Source organism: Leptinotarsa decemlineata, unplaced genomic scaffold (genome assembly GCF_025532065.1).
Source record: "Leptinotarsa decemlineata unplaced genomic scaffold, Ldec_3_MD MMD2_tig00000218_RagTag_RagTag, whole genome shotgun sequence".
NCBI lineage: Eukaryota > Metazoa > Arthropoda > Insecta > Coleoptera > Chrysomelidae > Leptinotarsa > Leptinotarsa decemlineata.
Genome location: NW_027412545.1, coordinates 4953036 through 4972341, shown reverse-complemented (window position 1 = coordinate 4972341; position 19306 = coordinate 4953036). Strand labels below are relative to the sequence as shown.

Genomic DNA, 19306 nt, shown 5'->3' with positions numbered 1-19306 from the left:
GAGTAAAGTACTCTTTTTTGAAAAATCTCGGAAATGTTATTTACAAAAGTTGTTTAGCATTGAAAAATACATCTAGATTTGAAGTCATGACCATCTGAGTGAAGTTTTATTTTTTTACCCATTTTTTTAATGGGGACTACGAAAAACAAATTTTTGCTAAAACGATAAATAGACAGCATTCTGTATACGACGGTTCATTTTGAAAGCTTGTAATATTACAAATTACACAACTATGGTGTTAACCACGGTCAATTGTTCTGTAAATTATTTTTCAAAGGTTTTGGGTGCAAAGTTATTTCAATTTTTTGTTAACACCGAAAATTACTCAAAATTATACAGTATTGTAACAAGAACTCAATATTCAATAATATCAAATCACAAAACATCAAAATAAAATAGGCATTTCGGAACAAACTCATTGATTTTCTGGAGCTTCAACTTGAAACACTTATTTTGGACAAGAAAATCTCTAGGAAATCAATGAGTTTGTTCAGAAATACCTATTTTATTTTGATCTTTTGTGATTTGATACTATTGAATATAAAGTTTTTGTTACAATACTGTATAATTTTGAGTAATTTGCGGTGATAACAAAAAATAAAAATAACTTTGCACCAAAAAAATTAATCGTGGTTAACACGACAGTTGTGTAATTTGTAATATCACAGGCTTTTAAAATTAACCGTCGTATACAGAATGCTGTCTATTTATAGTTTTAGCAAAAATTTGTTTTTCGTAGTCCCCATTAAAAAATGGGTAAAAAAATAAAACTTCACTCAGATGGTCATGACTTCAAATCTAGATGTATTTTTCAATGCTAAACAACTTTTGTAAATAACATTTCCGAGATTTTTCAAAATAAGAGTACTTTACTCCTGTCACAAAATCAAATATTTGAAGGCTCCTCATATATTACGTGTGTTGTACTGTATTTTGTTGGTGCATGTTTACTTTTAGGGGATGCCTTTCATCAAGAATAACTTTTTGTCGAAAAACCCTTAATAAATAAATTTCCCATATGGTGCATACTTTGAGGATGACACTGTACATTTCAAAGTAATTTTAGCGAGTCGAGATCATTTTATAGTGAATTGTTTTCAGAGTGCTCACCGGATTCATTAGTAACCATGGTTCCATTCTATTACAACAACAAAGGGTTAACGCTGAATAATTATCTCGCCCAATTGTCATTCATGTGACCCGGTCTGGGGTCGAAAGCGATTTTTCGGTTTATCAACTGTCACGAGGCATCTGCATAACAGTCGCGACAACGTCGGTGATTAAACGCAGATTTCATAGCCGACTTCTCATTTGAACTTCAATGGAAAAAGCAAATAGGATATGAGGCTCGGTGATATGGAAACGGGCGAGCGGGCATATCAAACGCGAACGAAATGACTTGTCGCCCGTCACCTGACGAATTTAACGACTATGAAAAAACCACATGCAGTCAGTAGCTTTCTGGTGGATAATCTCTTTTGTGTATGTTTCGGGAAAAACTAGAAAGCAAATAGAAATAACATCACTGTATGAAACATGGTAAAATCCTGCAGTGACACCTGTCGGATATAATTCAACGCCTTTCGTGATATTAGCCAGGGGAGTAGTTGTTTTCTGATAGGTGTCAGTCCATTAATTTACTGTGTAAATTGAGACTGGCCTGAACAAATTGTTCTTTTAGATGATTTGATTTATAGCCAGTCTTCAAGTATGCCCACTGACTAGATGTGAACAATATTTATTCTTAGAAAATATCATTCATAACAAACAAAATAACAAATCTACTATGACAAATGTTAAAATATGTCCAGTAGTAATCAAGACATTCTCCAACAAATAGGTATTTAGTTGAAGGGGATTGAAAAAACATTCTTTTTTTGAAAGCGGTATAAATAGATATTCCTTTGAATTATACTGTCAACAGACACATCGCATCCATCAATAAGACCAACTTATTCGTTCAGACCAGTCTCAACTCCCTACACTGTAGGTTAATGGACTGACACCTATCAGAAAACAATTACTCCCCTGGCTAATACCACGAAGGGCATTGGATTATATCCGACAGTTGTCAGTGGAGGATTCTTCACTGAAGTTATTCCTACATATGCTGTTGGCGATACAACTGCCGCAATTATTGGAACACACTTGCAGACCGGTTTCGGGCTGTTTGGCCACTCATCAGTGCAAGGTAGTGTCTATCATCAACATAAAGTCGATGATTTTCGATAATTCAAAATAGAATTTCTTCAGAGTATCATTCCTCGAACTAGGCTGAAGCGGACAACAAACAACAGGTTTGTCATCGCCCCATCTGCCTGTGAACGAGGTAACCAACCGCATATCCGAAATTTACCCAATTCTTCGTGTAAGAAAAGAAAACTTTTGATATATAGTCAGTGGCCATACTTGAAGACTGGCTATATGAAATCATCTAAAGGAACAGTCTTAACTCCCTACGGTGTAGGTTAATGAACTGACACCTATCAGAAAACAACTACTCCCCTGGCTAATACCACGAAGGGCGTTGGATTATATCCGACGTCTTATTTTCTCATCAGCAGCTTTCTAGTCAACATTATAAGATGAAGTTCTCAGTTCATTCATAATATTACGATTTCAATTTCTGTTCTTCTTTCTAATCCTTGGGAAAAATAATAATTTTTGAAAGTGATAGAAAAACGAAGGAGTAGAAAGTAAAAGGGAGTACTTACTCCATTCTATCAAAATCATAAATAACTTTCCAGAAAGTAAAGCACCCTGATACAATTTCAAAAATTCTGAACGAACTTCCTAAACAGTTTCAAATCCCAATGTATTACCATAGTTAATAAATCGAATCCGTAGATATGATCGCACGTGTTCCAGGAGTGAATACAGTAAATCTTCATTTAAATACTTGTAGATCAATAGCTATACGGTGTAGGTAGTGATTTGAAAGATCCCAGTACATGCTTCGAGTTGTGCTGCACTACATTTTCCGGAGCAATTTATTACTATCTCATAGATATATCTAAAACGTCAGGTTTCTCCGCAGAAAGGTCGTGGGATACATGAATTCTCTACTGTTGGAACGTACCGGGTTGTAGTACTTACAAGGAAAGTACACAGTGCCACCTACTGGGCGAAATTTATTAGTTACGGCAAATAGTTGATCACAGTTCGGGTACATTTTTATTTATGGTTGGAATATGTTAGATGTCATTTTTATTAGAATCAACCAAGTTTCAATCAAAATTACAACCTGAAATGTTTTTCAGTATTGTACTACTTCTTCTATTCTACGACCAATAACTGGTTACAGTCAACTGGAACAATTTTTAGATTTTTAGCTGCACACAAATTTGAAAAGTTTGTATTGACATGAACCAATTTACATATAACTATGAACCAACCCCAAATAAAATTCAATTCACCCACATCTCTAGCTGAAGGATATATAATGATTTGGTGAATTCAGGTGTTGGATATGAAAATGAATGAAGTTGGTTCACCTGAAAAACACTAATATAGTTTTGGACATACCACTGGTCCATCACCACTAACTGGTGGAAATAAATATGTCCCTCTCTTGTTGATTATATACTAATTACAGCCTAGGAGGTAGTTTTTATCACAAACGATAAAACAATAAATTCAATTCTGTTTATAAAAGAAGTTGAAACTTTTGACAGAACATCGCCTCTTCTGGCAATCTGGCAATCCCACGCCCACGAATGATGATATAAAACTGGAGGCATTGTAGTTTCTGCGTTGAGAATAACTTGAGCCATTCTACCGTTACCTCATAGCCTTTGATTAATTACTACTGCAGTATTAGACCACGGTCACAAAATCAGAAAGTAGCTTCGGCACAGGCCGTAAAAGTTCACATTCTTTCACAAAGCAATTGATGAACAAAATCCGGGCTAGTAGACCTTGGTCGAATGTAACCTGTACCACATGTTTTGCGTCTGCTACTGCGGCAGTGGTATGTGCTTTTACTGCGAGGACCAAAGTAAGTATCAGTAACGACCGTTACTGAGACATCGAGATATATCTGTCGTCTTCGCAGTAAACGTACATACTACTGATGATGTCTGCCACAGTAGGACACGAAACGTTCGATACTTCAGGTTCCATTCGACCTCGGCCTATTAGTTAGGATTTTGTTCTCTTCAATTGTGACTCCGCAGTGAAAGCCTATATTCTTACATTTCACAACAAAACAGTTTGTAAAACCACAATATTTGTTTCACTGGGCAATATACAATTCAAATTTTTGTTTTCGTATGCATTTCAATCATTTCTTATATCAAACAGGAATAAAAAACTGATAACATGTCTCTAATTCAGGTGGTGGTATACATGTAATTTTTTTTTTGGTTAATCTAGAAGATCTCCACATTTATTTGTGATGTTTTGATCGAAAAACTCATTTATTTATTTTTATGTATTTCTGTCTTTATGATCCTCTCACTGATCAAATTAATTGAAAAGTAGTATAAATTTGGTTATTCAAAATAAGGAATTGACGAAATGTATCAGGACATTTATAAATCCATGAAGTTTTTCAGTCATTATTCCTTGCGGAATTTATGTCACTATCTAAGCATTGCCATGCTTTTATCAAACTTTCAGAAACTTTCAATAACATATTCTTTCAGGGCCCTCTACCTTCTTCCAAAGATTAGTTTATGACTGAAATATTTTTCAGTTGACACTCTAAGCACTAAAACGACCTATTCAATTCACACGTTGATGGTTATTATTGATTTAATGTTTTCATGTTTAGATCTTAAATATTACTCATCATTTGTATATACAATTAGTATAATGAAAATTGTATACTTGTGAAAATATAATATGGTTAAATTGTAGGTATTACGAGATGGGACAGGAAATGAGACTTTGGTTCTGACAATAGAGTCGATCGTTAAAAAAAAATCCAAAGGAATTGAAATAAAGGTCTCAGTTGATTTTGATCAACTTTTGGAGAATTGAGATGTTTGTAAATCGAAATGATTTAATAAACAAGCGCCATAATCACACTGGGGTGAAATAATCGTATTATTTACTGTGAACCTAGAACAGTTCGAAAAATACTTTTGAGGAAAAAAGTTTTCCTGCTATCTTTTTGTGAGTGTAATTGAATTGAAAATTGAATTACTGTAAATTATATATTCCACAGGTTCAATGTTGTCCTTGAGTTTGTTGACGGATGTCCATTGACGTTCAATATTATTGTATAATAATGGGGATTGTACAATAAATCGAATCAAGTTGAATAAACATTGATGGCAGTGCAATATTTTGCGTGATAACGAGCACAGACCTACAATCTGATACGTATTATTACTTGTCGCCAGTGTTTCATCTATAGGGCGTCTAGACTATAATTTTTTTTAAATATCGTTTATCAGCATCCGAGTATTCTTTTTTGTAAGGACAATGCACAAGCACTACATAAAAATCCTTAATGCGATCTAAGAGCGGCGCTTGTGCAAAGTAACGATTCACGTTGGATTTGAATCGCTGGAGATTAAATCCATTTGGAAAAACGTTCTAAGGAAGTTTATTCCACTTAAATGCAGTTCTCCAAATGAAGTTCGAGGTGTCACAAGTTGAACCTCAAAACGATGAGCAGCCACAGTCCGTCGTGGATTTCTGATATGTACCGTTCTTGGTGGAATCAAATGTGCAAATCACTTGAACACTTCCCATGAAAGTATCTATAAAAGAGAGACACATCTTCAACCTTTCTTCGATGTTCCACACTTGATGGACTCCAGCAGCTTCAGGTTATGTTTAGGCGCGGAGCTCCATACATGAAAAAACTCCAAAGAACGTCTGAGGTTTATAAAGCATCAAAAGTTGCTAAGGTGTGTACAGTTTTCTGGTTCGAAACAGTGTTCCAAGCTTTTGAGAAGCAGTCTTTGCATTTCCAGCGACATGATTGTGCCAAGACATATTGGTGTACATTTCAACCCCCAACAAACTTATCGAAGCAGAAAGCGAAATTGTCTGTCCTGACAGATATTTCAGCATGTCAGATTTCTCTCATTATTCTACTTGTTGATACCGACTGATGAAATATTTTTCACATTGCGCGAATATCTTTAAACGATTTGGTTTCGTACAATACTACATACACGTACAATACATCGAATTGCCTTTCATTACCAGAAACACGTGTTCAATTTTAATGCACAAGCTAATGTACTGGAAATAATATTGTTCGTGTATAGATCGCTATATCTCAGTTATTTTTTATTAAGGTAAGTATTGAAAAACCTGATATAGGGATCGATTATACTTACAGTTATATGAATCAGGTTGCAATCGTACGCGAAAATATTCATGAAATCACATCTATGACAAAGATGTATGTCATTCTTATATATATTAAAAATGTACACTATGTCGGTTGAATGTACGGGAAGGAAGAAGCAAAAAATTAAAAATTACTCACCAGCGTCGGCAGGTGGCGTCGGCGTCTCTTCTCTAGCCATTCGCGGTTCCTCGAACTCGCCGCTGTCCTGTTTCTGCAAGTTCCTTTCCATCTCCAGGGTTGCCTTTTCCTGGTGCTCCATGAACGGATTGTAGACACCCTCGTCGAAGGGGTTGTTGTTATCGATAGCGTCTGTAAATCCTTTGGTGGTCTCCAAAGGGGACAGAACGTCGTCTACAGCGTCTACGTCTGTCTCGGGACCAAAATCGTCGTCGTCGTCGAACTCTGACGCGGACCGTTTACCGTTCGATTTTTCTTTCTCGTAGTAATCAGTCGTAGGCGATAACTCCGAACCTGAAAAACGGAACGATTACCTAGGTAGGCAATGGCCGAAAATCACAAACACACATTTTTTAAAAACTTTTATCAACTGAATTTCCACATTTCTTTTATTAATTGTTTTTGGATTAGCACCGACCGATACTCACTTCGACAAATACTACAACCATGGAATTGTAGCACAGATCTCCCAAGAGTATAATTAAGAAAATGTTTCCGGTGTTGCCGTTCTATAAAACTGATTTTGCTCTATAAGAAATAGAACATATTTGAGTCGTTCAATTTCAAAACCACACATATCAATCATTAAATGTAAATTTTGAATGTCATTTTATATAAGAAACAATTTAGATTTGAATAGTATTCTCTTTCAAACAGAGACAATACGCACTGTTTTCCGACAGTCTGCATTTGAATAAATATTTCTCAATAGAATATATCAATATACTGGAGAATTAATAGTTTCTCATCAGGGACTTCATAGGTAACAAATACATCAATACGGAAATACCAAAAAGATTACGATTTTTACTGATTTTCGAAAAGCTGAGAAAATGATCCAAGTTCAGGTTATCCGATAATTTTGTTGAGCTATTTAAAAATTATTTGATGTGTAGAAAATTTGTGGAGCAAACCCAATAGTCTCTAGGAAGTTCAATGCAAACACAAGAGTTACGCAGGAATCGAATTTGGGTCCTCTACTATTTATAATATTCGTTTTTGATCTCACTAGTATTCTCAGTTTTATTTTCTAGTAACTTTTCTTTGCTGGTGCCCTCAAAAAATAACGAAAATCGAGTCAGTAAGGTATTGTGCCAAGTTGCAAAAAGATATTCATAGTGTCTACAAATAGAATCAGATTAATAATTCGATATAAACTTCCGATTTTTTTTCAGTTATGAAATAAGAGGTAAGATGCTCAGAAATTTAAAAATATTGGTGTACTTACAATACGGTTTTTACAAAGTACAACAAAACCTCAAAATTTCATCGATAAATTTTCTTTCTTTTTTTCTTTTTCGAAAAAAAAAGATGAATCCACTCGCCCATAGGACGAGTAGGAAAGGCATCCCTGCATTCTGTCTTATATTCAGATCTCATTTATGTTACAAACTTCTATTAGCATTTAGGAACATTAATGGAGAATGTGCATGAAACAACATAATTCATTGCAGAAATGACAACATCGCGAAGAAATAAAAAAAGGACTTCTTTTCGATTTATTTCTGCTTCATCCTGAAAAACGATTTGTTTGTTTTTTGTGTGTGAAATGTTTACTTTTCAAAAAGTTCAAGTCTGTATTTTCTGTGCAGCATCTAGTACCTAGTTATTTGAGTATTTATATCATATTTTTGGATTGAAAGTTAACTTACTCGTGGGTAATAGGCACAATATTTTTGTAGTTCTGAAAATTCAATATTCAAGTCAAAAGTAACAACCTGTTCCATTTTTACTAAACAAAATCTTCAGAAAATAGTAATAATCCCAATTCTCTTCTTGATTATTTCAATTGTTTATTTTCTTTCAATTCTCAGTTCAATTTCCATTTGAAGCTGTTTCAATATGTATTAAACAAGAAATGCTTATGTGTTAATTCACACTGTTGGAAACAGTTTTCATTTCAAATCATCTTAGTTATTTTAAAATTAAAACTGATTCGAGGACTTTTTCCACCTGTTTATATTTTTTTTAAATCCGTTTTTTTGATATTCTGAAGAAAGCTCTTACTGTTGAATGAATCAATAAATACATGAATAATTACATGAATATATTACCTAGGAATCTGAAACTTTCACGGTCGGAGATAACTATATGAAAGCTATTTTCCGGGTTATTGGCAGGTTTTTATGCCTGACGTTTCATCTACTACTGCAGTCATTATTCGACTCTGGTTTTGTATTATTATTAGCGGGCCTGGCTTGATTTCGCTCAACTGACCTTGTTTGTGTACCTGTAAGGACAGGTAGCCATATTTTGTTAATGTTAATTGCCTCTTCTTTTCTATTGAAATTATCCTTGAGTTTAACTGCTATTGCCTCTACAGATACTCCTGGATAATCATTTTTAGTTTTATCTAGGATTACTGTATCTTCGAATACGATGTGAGTGCTTCCTTTGTTAAGGGCATATTCGGCTACAGCTGATTTGTCGGTTTGTCCGAGTCGACAATTTCCCTTGTGTACGGATACCTACACTTCTTTTCGTGTTCCCAATGTAGACCGACCCACAGCTATAAGGATGCCGGTATACCCAGGGTGTTGCTAAAGGTTCTCTGGGGTACTTGGCTGACCTTAGACTATGTCTGATAATTTTTGTTAGCCTAAATATTGGTTTTACTTCTTGTTTGTCTGAAGTTCTCCCAATCCGGTCTGTAACATTTTTAACAAGGGAAGGAAAGCTTTTTCCTTGTCCAGCCTAGTTGGGGATACTTTGGTGTTCTCTCTTTTGGGTAGCATAGCCCGCTCCTTTGCTGTACCAATTCCTTATGAAGACTCGCAGGTTCACAAATACGTCGTGCTCTCTCAACCAATTAATATTGGATTTGTTCAGAAAGAAGTGACGAATTAAAAAAAAAAATACTTAAGAAACAGCAGTGAAGGCAGTGAAGTATCATTTTTCTCTTGAAAATAAACTATTGTAAATTGGATACCATTGGCAAGAATGAAAAATTATGTTTTACAGCAGAAAATGCCATTTGATGAATAGAATATAAGTACTATGTTTCAGGAAAATATTCAGAAACGTAACATTTTTTTCTCTCAAAACTTCAGCACCATGTAATTCAAAATTCAAGATCATATGTAGTTTTTTCTCAAAATTAACCAAAAAGTGATTTCCCTAAATAATTGAATGTTGTAGAGACACCCGATTTGCATCATGTAAAAAAACTCAACTGTGATACCCTATTCTGGGATTTGGTACTCGGTACATTGATGACTGAATTCAAAATTTGGAATGCATTGGTCCTTTCACAAAAAATATTTTTTCAATAAATTTAAACAGTTTCAATGGCGGTTCTAACTTATAGTGCATAATGACATACACGCTACCTGAAGAACCCATAGTGTTATTCGCTATTCCCCTTTACATACCCTGTACAACACAAAATTAAAAAATAATTTATGATTCGTCTGAACACAGTTTACGAAAAAGTGTATTTTGCCTACTGGATTCAAGCAAGCGTTTCAAAATCTACATGAAAAAAACCTAAAAGCCCTGTATTTCAAAGATGACTCTAGCAAAACATCAAGTGTGTTACATTTTTGGAAAGGTAATTTTGAGCTCCATTGAAATATACAGGATGTCTATTAAAAAAAGATTTTTCCATCAATAACTATCGATATCTCATTTGAAAAAAATGAGTTTTTTACACCAATAAATTCTACGTAAAAAAGTGCTTTGGAAATGTTTTCATAGAAACAAGAAATTTTTGACAGAAAAAAAGTTACAGCAACTTTTCGAAAATGCACATTTTCGAAAAACATACCATCAGTTTTCATCTATCTAGTTTGAAAACAGGAGTTTCCCTTTAAAAGTGCCTAATTTAGCCCACTCTGTACAGAGTTGCACTAAGAATTTGTTTTCTTCAATAATATGTGGTGGAGTGTACGTATGCAAATTAGCAGTTTCTTCAGCTGTATCAGTAGATGACATTTAAAAAAATTCAAACTTCAAAATACCGCATATGGCGTTAAAATGTAACTCACCACTCCGACTCTGTAGCGAAATACCTGAATGGATTATGCCAGCCGACTGCAGTTAAATCTGATAAAACAGTATGAGGAGGTTTGTTTATTTTATCCAATAGACGCAAATTTACGTGGTGATTACGTGGCGATCACGCATCCATCATTGTTTGGGTTAATTTGTTTGTTGGATGGACAGAGTTTAGTTTTATCTAGTCTATGAAACCGAATATGTGAAATATGTTCCTTGTCACCAGTTATTATTGTCAACTTAGTTTGACCAATACATTCTTTGTCCCCCAGTTTTTTTTGAGTCTTTCTGAAAAGTCGTGGATTTACACACCTAATTAACTTATTGACTCCGTTAATAGGATACCCATTAAACTATTCCACTGCTAACTTTTTTCTCGATGTCACTTCTTTTTTTGCTTGAAAGAAACAGTAGTTCTAACGCGAGAAAATTGTTTTCAACACAATTGTGTTGGTTCGAATTCTAACAATCAAGTATACCCAATAACTTACCATTCTTTTTGAAGTTATCCGTCAAATTCAAGAGTAGGCCTTCGGATTTCTGCGAAATAATATTGTCAGTGGTGGCGCCATTCGATATGGCGAAGGGGTTGTTGGCATTATCGAGGCCTGCGTCCATCGTAACAGGGTTCAAGTTGCGGTTCGCCCAATGGGCATCCGCCAAAATTTTCGATGGTTCTCGAAGAAAAACTACTATAACGGAAATATTATCCAAAGAACCGTTTTCTTTTGCAAGGCGGACCAAGTGATGGCTTACTCTCTCAGTGTCGTCTGCAAAGAAAGAAAAATATATTAGTAATGGTAATGAAAAATATTAATGATAATAATTATAATTATAACCGTGATAGGGCACATTAATTTCGGAATCACGGTGTGGGGAGTGGTCATTGGTTGATGATGCTAACGCGCCCTCCTGAATTAATTGGGGCTACGAGAACTGTGCCTGACCAGCTCACCCTTCAGTTAATAAAATGATAATAATACAGTCCACTCTGTTCTCTAGAATATAAATCACTAATTAGGTATAATTTATTCAGTAGGAAGACGCCTAAGGACGCCAGTGAAAATTTCTCAATCGAGTGTTAATTGAAGACGTTATGGATTTTCATCAAGATTCAACCACATATATTTAGTGAGCATACTTGAAGACTGGCTGTGAATCAAATCTTCTAAAAGAGGCCAGATTCAAATCATCTACACTGTAAGTTTAAGGGCTGACATCTATCAGAAAACAACCACTCCCCTGGCTAATACCACGAAAGACGTTGGATTATATCCGACAGGTGTAAGTGTAGGAATCTTCCTACATATGCATATGCTGTTGGCCGAAATCGGCCTGCAACTGACGAAATCGGTCTGCAAGTGTGTCCGTTTCAATATTGAAAATAAATTCCTGCACTGACACCTGTCGGATAGAATCCAAAGCCTATCGTGGTATTAGCCAGGGGAGTAGTTGTTTTTTTTTAATAGGTGTCAGTACATTAGTGTAGGTGAGTTGAAACTGGCCTGAATGAATTCTTCTTTTAGATAATTTGAAGCATCGTCCAATTCCTTATCATGAGTAGAAGCAGTTCGCATTATTTCTTTGTTTTTGGAATGTGTTTGTGATCAGATCTACTTAAAAGGAGACCGTTGAAAGTAGCTGTCTGATCTCATCGGTATGTTTTTCGTAGGTTTGTCGATTAGTAAAAAACACTATAACAATTCTAATTCACTATTGAAATATAACTTTTTTCTATTAGAAGGGAATTTTATAAATTACCCCAGAATTATAATTGAAAGGTATTTGGAACTAGCCAGTTTCTCCAATTTGAGAATTTTAGTCTTTTTTCTTCAACACAGATTCAAATATTTTCACATTTTTCAATGATCCTGTAGTATATAACGTCAATGATTGTTTCTGGTACAAAAATAGAGTGAATATTTTCAAAATTGTAATAAAAACAAATCATTTGATGACAATGAAATCGTCAACCCTCAAGAATATCGGGGAAAATTAAATCTGTCAATATTAGAGGGATATTCTAGTTTGAAGAATTGTGACAAAAAATACAGGTCCGTATTATAATTTTTAAAACGTCCTGAGAGCATTACCTGTACGGAAGTAGAAATTTACATAGGATTTAAATTGCTGTATAATAGAGCAAGATTTTTCCCTCAAAAAGGGCATTCTTCATCCTAAAAAGTGTAGTCAGAGGTGTGTTGATCAAACCTCGAAACGTTAAGCAGTAAAATCAAAGCTTTGGAGGAGCTGAATTCCTGTAACGTAATTGTACCAGTATCCAGATTGACACCCAAATTAATCGACGTCTAGGCATAATGTTTTGTTCCATGAATGTGGAATTGGTCGCGGTGGTAGTGCGCCCGACTCACGATCGGAAGACCGTGGGTTCGATTCCTGCCTCGACCAGATATTTTTCTCGAGATAATTTTTCTGGTTGAAGCTGGGATGATTCTGCAACCGTGTTAGGAATCAAACGTAAGACCTCATGAGTCCTTAGCTCGCACAAGTTTCTCAACTTCAGAGAGTTGTCGTTCGTATGGGGGCAACAGCTGATTAACGGAAAAACAGACAGATTTTAAACATATCTGATAAGTTCTAACATCGAATTTTAGGTAATCCAGACAGTGTCAAACACTTTGCAAAGATGTTGAAGCATTCCAAATATATGAGATAAGTAAAACCACCGGTCTATGGTCAATTAGATTTTTCTTATTTTTTTTTTTGGGAATAGATTCAACTCGAACACTTTTCCTACTAGTGCATTTTTGTGCATTGGTGCATTGCATTGGTGCATTTTTTAAAAACGACAGTTACTTCATCGAGACCAGATTGTGCAGTTAGGAAAGTGGGAGGTGATGCAATCATAAACAGAATTTAGAGTTTTTTGGTTTTTTGAATGTTACATGGAGTTTCCTTTGATGCAATTCCAAGTCGATAACTGGTGACTGCAACATTAAAAGCCAACATAAAAACACCTAAAGAAATTGATAAAACATTCAAAGTGCTTGCCACTATTGAATTTCTGAAGACTCATCACGAGAGATCTTGAAAAGTGTAGGTATTCAAAAACCCAATGCGATTTAATCTGGTAGATGAATAGTAGCGAAAAAATATTTCAATGATATGAATTCAGTCAACTAATTTCTAGAAGATAAAAATGGCAGAAGTAAAAACTTACTTAATATCGGAAAGGTCTCGTGACACTGCTGAATCTCTCAGAATGAAACTATTGTGTTGTGAAGATGTATTCGTATTTTTAAATGAACTTCAATTCCTCTAAGTCTTACTTATTTATGGAAGACGAATATGAACTTTTTCTGTATATTTTTCAACTTTCTTCACGAAAAATTTGTTATGAAAGTGATATGAATGTGACACAGATGATTTTGCAATTGAGTGATGGGCAACTGACAGATTTGTTTTGGTTTTGACAAATTTGACAATTGATATTTCACTAGTATTTGAAAAAATGTTCTCTCCTAACGCGATAAAAAAGACAAAAATAGAATAAGTTGTACGATCTGAACTTATTTACATAGTCATTATGTGCAATTAAAGGCAGCTTGTTACGGAAATTGTATATTTCTTAGAAATGGTTTCACATTATCATAATTATCCATACAGACCCAATTTATTTCCAATTATAATTCCTGAAACGAGTATTAAGGTCTGATTTATATATTTATTTTTTGTTTCGGGAAGTGGCAATGGAAATTATAATTTTCATTGATTTAATGAGTTATTATTTCAGTAGCGGTAAAGGAATGAATCATTTCAATTTATATGATGCATCAGTTGAAAAAGTCAAGGTCAACACTAAAATAATCTTATTTCATTTTATTTTGATTTATCATGTTATTCCGGGACATGTCGCATTATAATTCCTGAAACAAGTATTAAGGTCTAATTTATATATTTATTTTTTGTTTCGGGAGTGGCAATGGAAATTATAATTTTCATTGATTTAATGAGTTATTATTTCAGTAGCGGTAAACGAATGAATCATTTCAATTTGATGATGCATCAGTTGAAAAAGTCAAGGTCAACACTAAAATAATCTCATTTCATTTCATTTTGATTTATCATGTTATTCCGGGACATGTCGCATTATGCATTATGTAAAAATCTAAACTGTTAACAGATCTCTGCTGTAGGGACTCAATACTAGACCAAAAAGTGACTACTTGGATTTTCAGTCATATTTTTCACGTTTCATTTTGAAACTTCTTAAGGCTACCACCTATATGTTTCACCGCGTATGATAATCAAGATGTACGGAATCATAATCTGCTCTGATTATTTTCCTTCATAGATGCACCGTTGTAGATGTTTCCTTTCTCTTTATCTATCTAAAAGGATCTCCGTTGTTACCTTTCTGGCCATTCAGATATCAGAGTTCTGCTTTTAAATCTATCAAGCCATTCACCGGTATTTGCATATGAATATTTTTTTCATTTTATGAATGGAACGTTTGTAACAACAGAGCTTTCCCAACGTAATTTATTACTTCTATCGTGTGAACAGGTACTCTTGCACTATTTCGTATTTTCACAATACTATTAATTGCATTACAAACAATGCTTCTTTTATGAGTATTACTGTCAAATTAAATTACAACCATATACAGGGTGTTCCTTAAACACATGCTAATATTTAAGGAGGTAATTCTTAGACCCATTTTAAGGAAAAAACGTCCTATGGACGTATGTCCTAAACGCCTTAACTTTTGAGATACAGGGTGGCAAAGTTGTCAAAAATAGTCAGTTTTTTGATAATAACTGAGATAATTTTGTAGACATCTTGGGCACATTTGGTACACATGTTCCATGCCTCAAGGCGCATTTTCTGATGTACAATTTTCTTAATTTTCTCTGCCAGTGGCGTACGTACGAGTTTTGAAATGTATATTTTTGGCGAAAAAAATACTACGCCACTGCTTTATCTTGAATTAAAAATTATTTTTTAAATCTCCATACATTTTTGAGCACATTTGATTTGCTGGGTTTTCTTTGTCCGACGCATGGTTTTCGCTCAAAAAATTAAAAATCGCTTTACTTAAGGATAAATTCCTTAAAAATCTGATGCGGTATCGTGCATCGACTGAAAGCAAACTAAGAGATCAGATTTGTTGCAAAATAATTGAGGATCTGAAAGGTATTTGTTTGTTGTCAGATGCACTGTTCTCAATTAAAATTACGTCATAACGCAGCACCGCTTAATAATTTTTGAAAACATAAATTTAGTTATCCTGGAATAAATGACGTGTAGCAGAATTTATTTACTGCACCTCTTGGAAATATGGAGTTTGTCGATATGTGTCGAAAAAACAGCGTACCCAACATAGCAATAAAAAACGAATTCTCTGTATGTACAAACGTCAGTAGCTAATATTGATGTTGGTTTAAAGTAAGGTGTTGGTGTTAAAAACTGTCACAGCGCGTTTTGATTGATTTTGAAGTGTTATTGAAGTTATTTTGGTAGTCCACTGTTTTTCTGAATATCAGTAAATATGGTAAATTATACGAATGCGGAAATGGCGCAAATGCATTACGTATATGGCCTTGCCGATGGTAATGCAACAGAAGCCAGGCGCATTTATCAGGAAAGATATCCTAATCGTGCCTTACCAGATAGCCGAACCTTTTCAAATATTCATCGTCGACTTGGGGAAACTGGTAGTTTCAAGAAAGGGACTCCGGAAGGTAGACCTCGTGTAGTAAGAACTCCTGAAATTGAGGAAGCGGTGCTGCAAGAAATTGAGGAACATCCTGAGACGAGTACGAGGAAGATCTCTAGAAATCTGGATATTTGTCATCAAATTGTATGGCGTATTTTGGTTGATTTTTTGTTATACCCATACCATATTTCAAGAGTGCAGGCATTACTCCCCAGAGATTTTCCACAGCGTGTGAACTTCAGTCAGTGGTATCTACAAAGTATTGCACTAAATCCGCAGTTTGAGACACAAATTTTGTTCACAGACGAAGCAAATTTTTCTCGGAATGCCATTCAAAATTTCCATAACAATCATGTGTGGGCTGAAGAAAATCCCCATGCAATAACCGAAACCCATTTCCAACACCAATTTTCGGTTAATGTATGGGCAGGAATTATAGGTGATCATCTAATAGGCCCATTCTTTCTACCAGGACGCCTTGATGGTCGTTCTTATTTACACTTTCTCGAAGAAGACTTACCTGGGTTATTGGAAGATGTGCCACTTGCGTTAAGGAATCGAATATGGTACATGCACGATGGCGCCCCTGCTCATTTCAGTGTAATTGTCCGAAACCATTTAAATACAGTTTATCCTAATCGTTGGATAGGTCGCGGAGGACCTCAGCAATGGCCAGCAAGATCCCCGATCTCAACAGTTTGGATTTTTTTTATGGGGTCACCTTAAAACTCTTGTGTATAAAACTCCCGTTAATACTTTAGAAGATTTAAGAGAGCGAATAGTTGCCTCGTGTGAAACTATACGAAATACGCCGGGAATATTTGAACGGGTGCGTAATTCCATGCGTAGAAGGGCGGAAGCATGCATACTAAGTGCAGGTGGCCACTTCCAACAATTTTTATAATAAGTTTTGGTATTATTACTAATTAACAAATTTGTGCTATTCGTTTAGACTTACTGTCACAAAATAAAATAAAACTCGTTTTTGTGAAAAATTCATTTTTTTGCAGATTATGTTTTCAAATATTATTAGGGAATTGGTAATGCGTTATGAAGCAATTTTCAGATTCTCATTCATTTTAGAATTGATCTAATTTCTTAATTTGCTTTCTGTCGATTTTTATTTTTTTGAGTGAAAATCATGCGTCGGACAAAGAAATACCAGGAGATCAAATTTTCTCAAAAATAAATGAGGATTTTAAAAATAATTTTATTTTGAAAAGAAAGCATCGGCGTAGTACTTTTTTCCCCAAAAATATTCAATGCGAAACCCGTAGGGATGCCACTGTTTGAAAAAATACAAATTTGTGTACATCAGAAAATGCGCCTTGAGGCATGGAACATTTGTACCAAATATGCCAAAGATGTCTACAAAATTATCTCAGTTATTATTAAAAAACTGATTATTTTTGAAAACTTTGCCACCCTGTATCTCAAAAGTTAAGGCGTTTAGGACATACGTCCATAGGAAGTTTTTTTCTTAAAATGGGTCTAAGAATTACCTCCTTAAATATAAGCATGTGTTTAAGGAACAACCTGTATATAAATCTTATGTAATATTTAATAATTCGTTTTATAATGGCGAATTTTTGGTTTTCTCCAAAATTTCGTAATAACATACTTTTAAAAACAAATATCTACTCATCTCGACCAGCAATCAGTATTAATCAATTGAATTGAAAGGAATATATTTTTAAGGGATAATAGCTTTTGGGTAAAAAAGCTTTTTGTCTTGTATACATCTTTTTAAAGAGATTATTTTGAGAGTTATTTTGTATAACAATAATAGGAAAAAGGTAAACTCTTTAAATGCACCACGATGTGACAAAACCATAGATATGCAACATATCTCGGACCACGCTTATACCAAATATTACCAGAAAAAATCAAAAATATCAACAGTTCTCACATGTTTAAGAGAGAAGTGAAGAAATTCATTCTGAATACCGAAAGATTTTCTGATTTTGTTAATCAAACTATTTCAAACAGCAATTTAACTTAAGCATTTGTTGAGCGGACGAAAATAACTATGTATTCTGTCTGAAACTACTGTCAATGTTAATAAGGTTATTGATTAATTCATCATTCATTATTTTTCAATGTTAGATTAAGTAATTATACAGTTAATTACACTGTATCCTTATCACGAACAAGCTATAGATTTCTATGGCTGTGATTATCTTGTTTATTTTCGATAGCACTCTATGTAATACTACTCTATGAGATACTACCTTCAGTGTATGCGATAATAAACATATTATTATTATTATTATAAAGATGGAGAAGTGAAACCCAAAAAGCTTTTTCACTTAATTGAATTTTTGAAAAATGTTTGAAATTTGCAAAATGCATGAAAACCTAATAATTCTGGTGTATTGGTGGCTCACGATCTTAATTAGTGCTTCCCAAAATTATGTATATATTCCAACGAATCGTCGACAAAAAATATCCAAGAAAAATGTTGTGATGGTTATTTGTGAATTGCCTCAACCCCAACTTGAAAAAATCAAGTGGTCGAGTCGAAAGAATTAATATATTTTAATAATGAATATTACTGGAGTTTTTTCCCAACACCAAATCGTTATTTTTAATACCTCGACACGTGTTTCGATCACCAAGTGATCATCTTCAAGAGAAAGATTAAACTGGAAAAAATAACGATTTGATGTTGGGAAAAAAACTCTAGTAATATTCATTACTACACTAAAGGTTCCAAACAGTAAATGACAAGTATTTTAATGATGACTGTGTTTGTGAATTGAAGTCGTGCGCATGTATAAATTCGTATTTTGTTAAATAAGACTCGCCTAAACCGTCCTCCAATATCACAATCAATATGGGGCACTAGAAAGAACCAAATTCTGGCTGGTTAGAATAGAAGTATCAATGTTTCGTCTGCGGAAGCCATCTTCAGTGGTACATGCGTTGACTGCGAGGACGATACCAGTCGAAGTCTTGATATACTACCGTTGCCCTCGTAGTCAACGTAAATACTACTCAAGATGTCTTCTGCAGTAGCAGACAATTTGTTTGGTACGATCAACCAGTCATTGCTAAGACTGACGACCAGTCATCATTACTGAAAATTCGAGATACTACCTTCGTCCTTTTGCACATCAGATGTCTGCCGCGGTAGCAGA

The 19306-nt window shown here is 34.5% G+C and overlaps 1 protein-coding gene across 1 annotated transcript in view; it reads right to left on the bottom strand.

Annotated features, from left to right (window-relative positions):
• The window catches only part of LOC111502771 (uncharacterized), a 358694-nt gene that overhangs the window by 69373 nt on the left and 270015 nt on the right, over positions 1-19306 (bottom strand). Inside the window, exons 8-9 of the mRNA XM_074173303.1 lie at positions 10978-11256; positions 6452-6784 (exon numbers count right to left, since the gene is read on the bottom strand). Of these exons, the coding sequence (XP_074029404.1) occupies positions 6452-6784; positions 10978-11256 (612 nt within the window). The remainder of the gene's footprint in view (positions 1-6451; positions 6785-10977; positions 11257-19306) is intronic.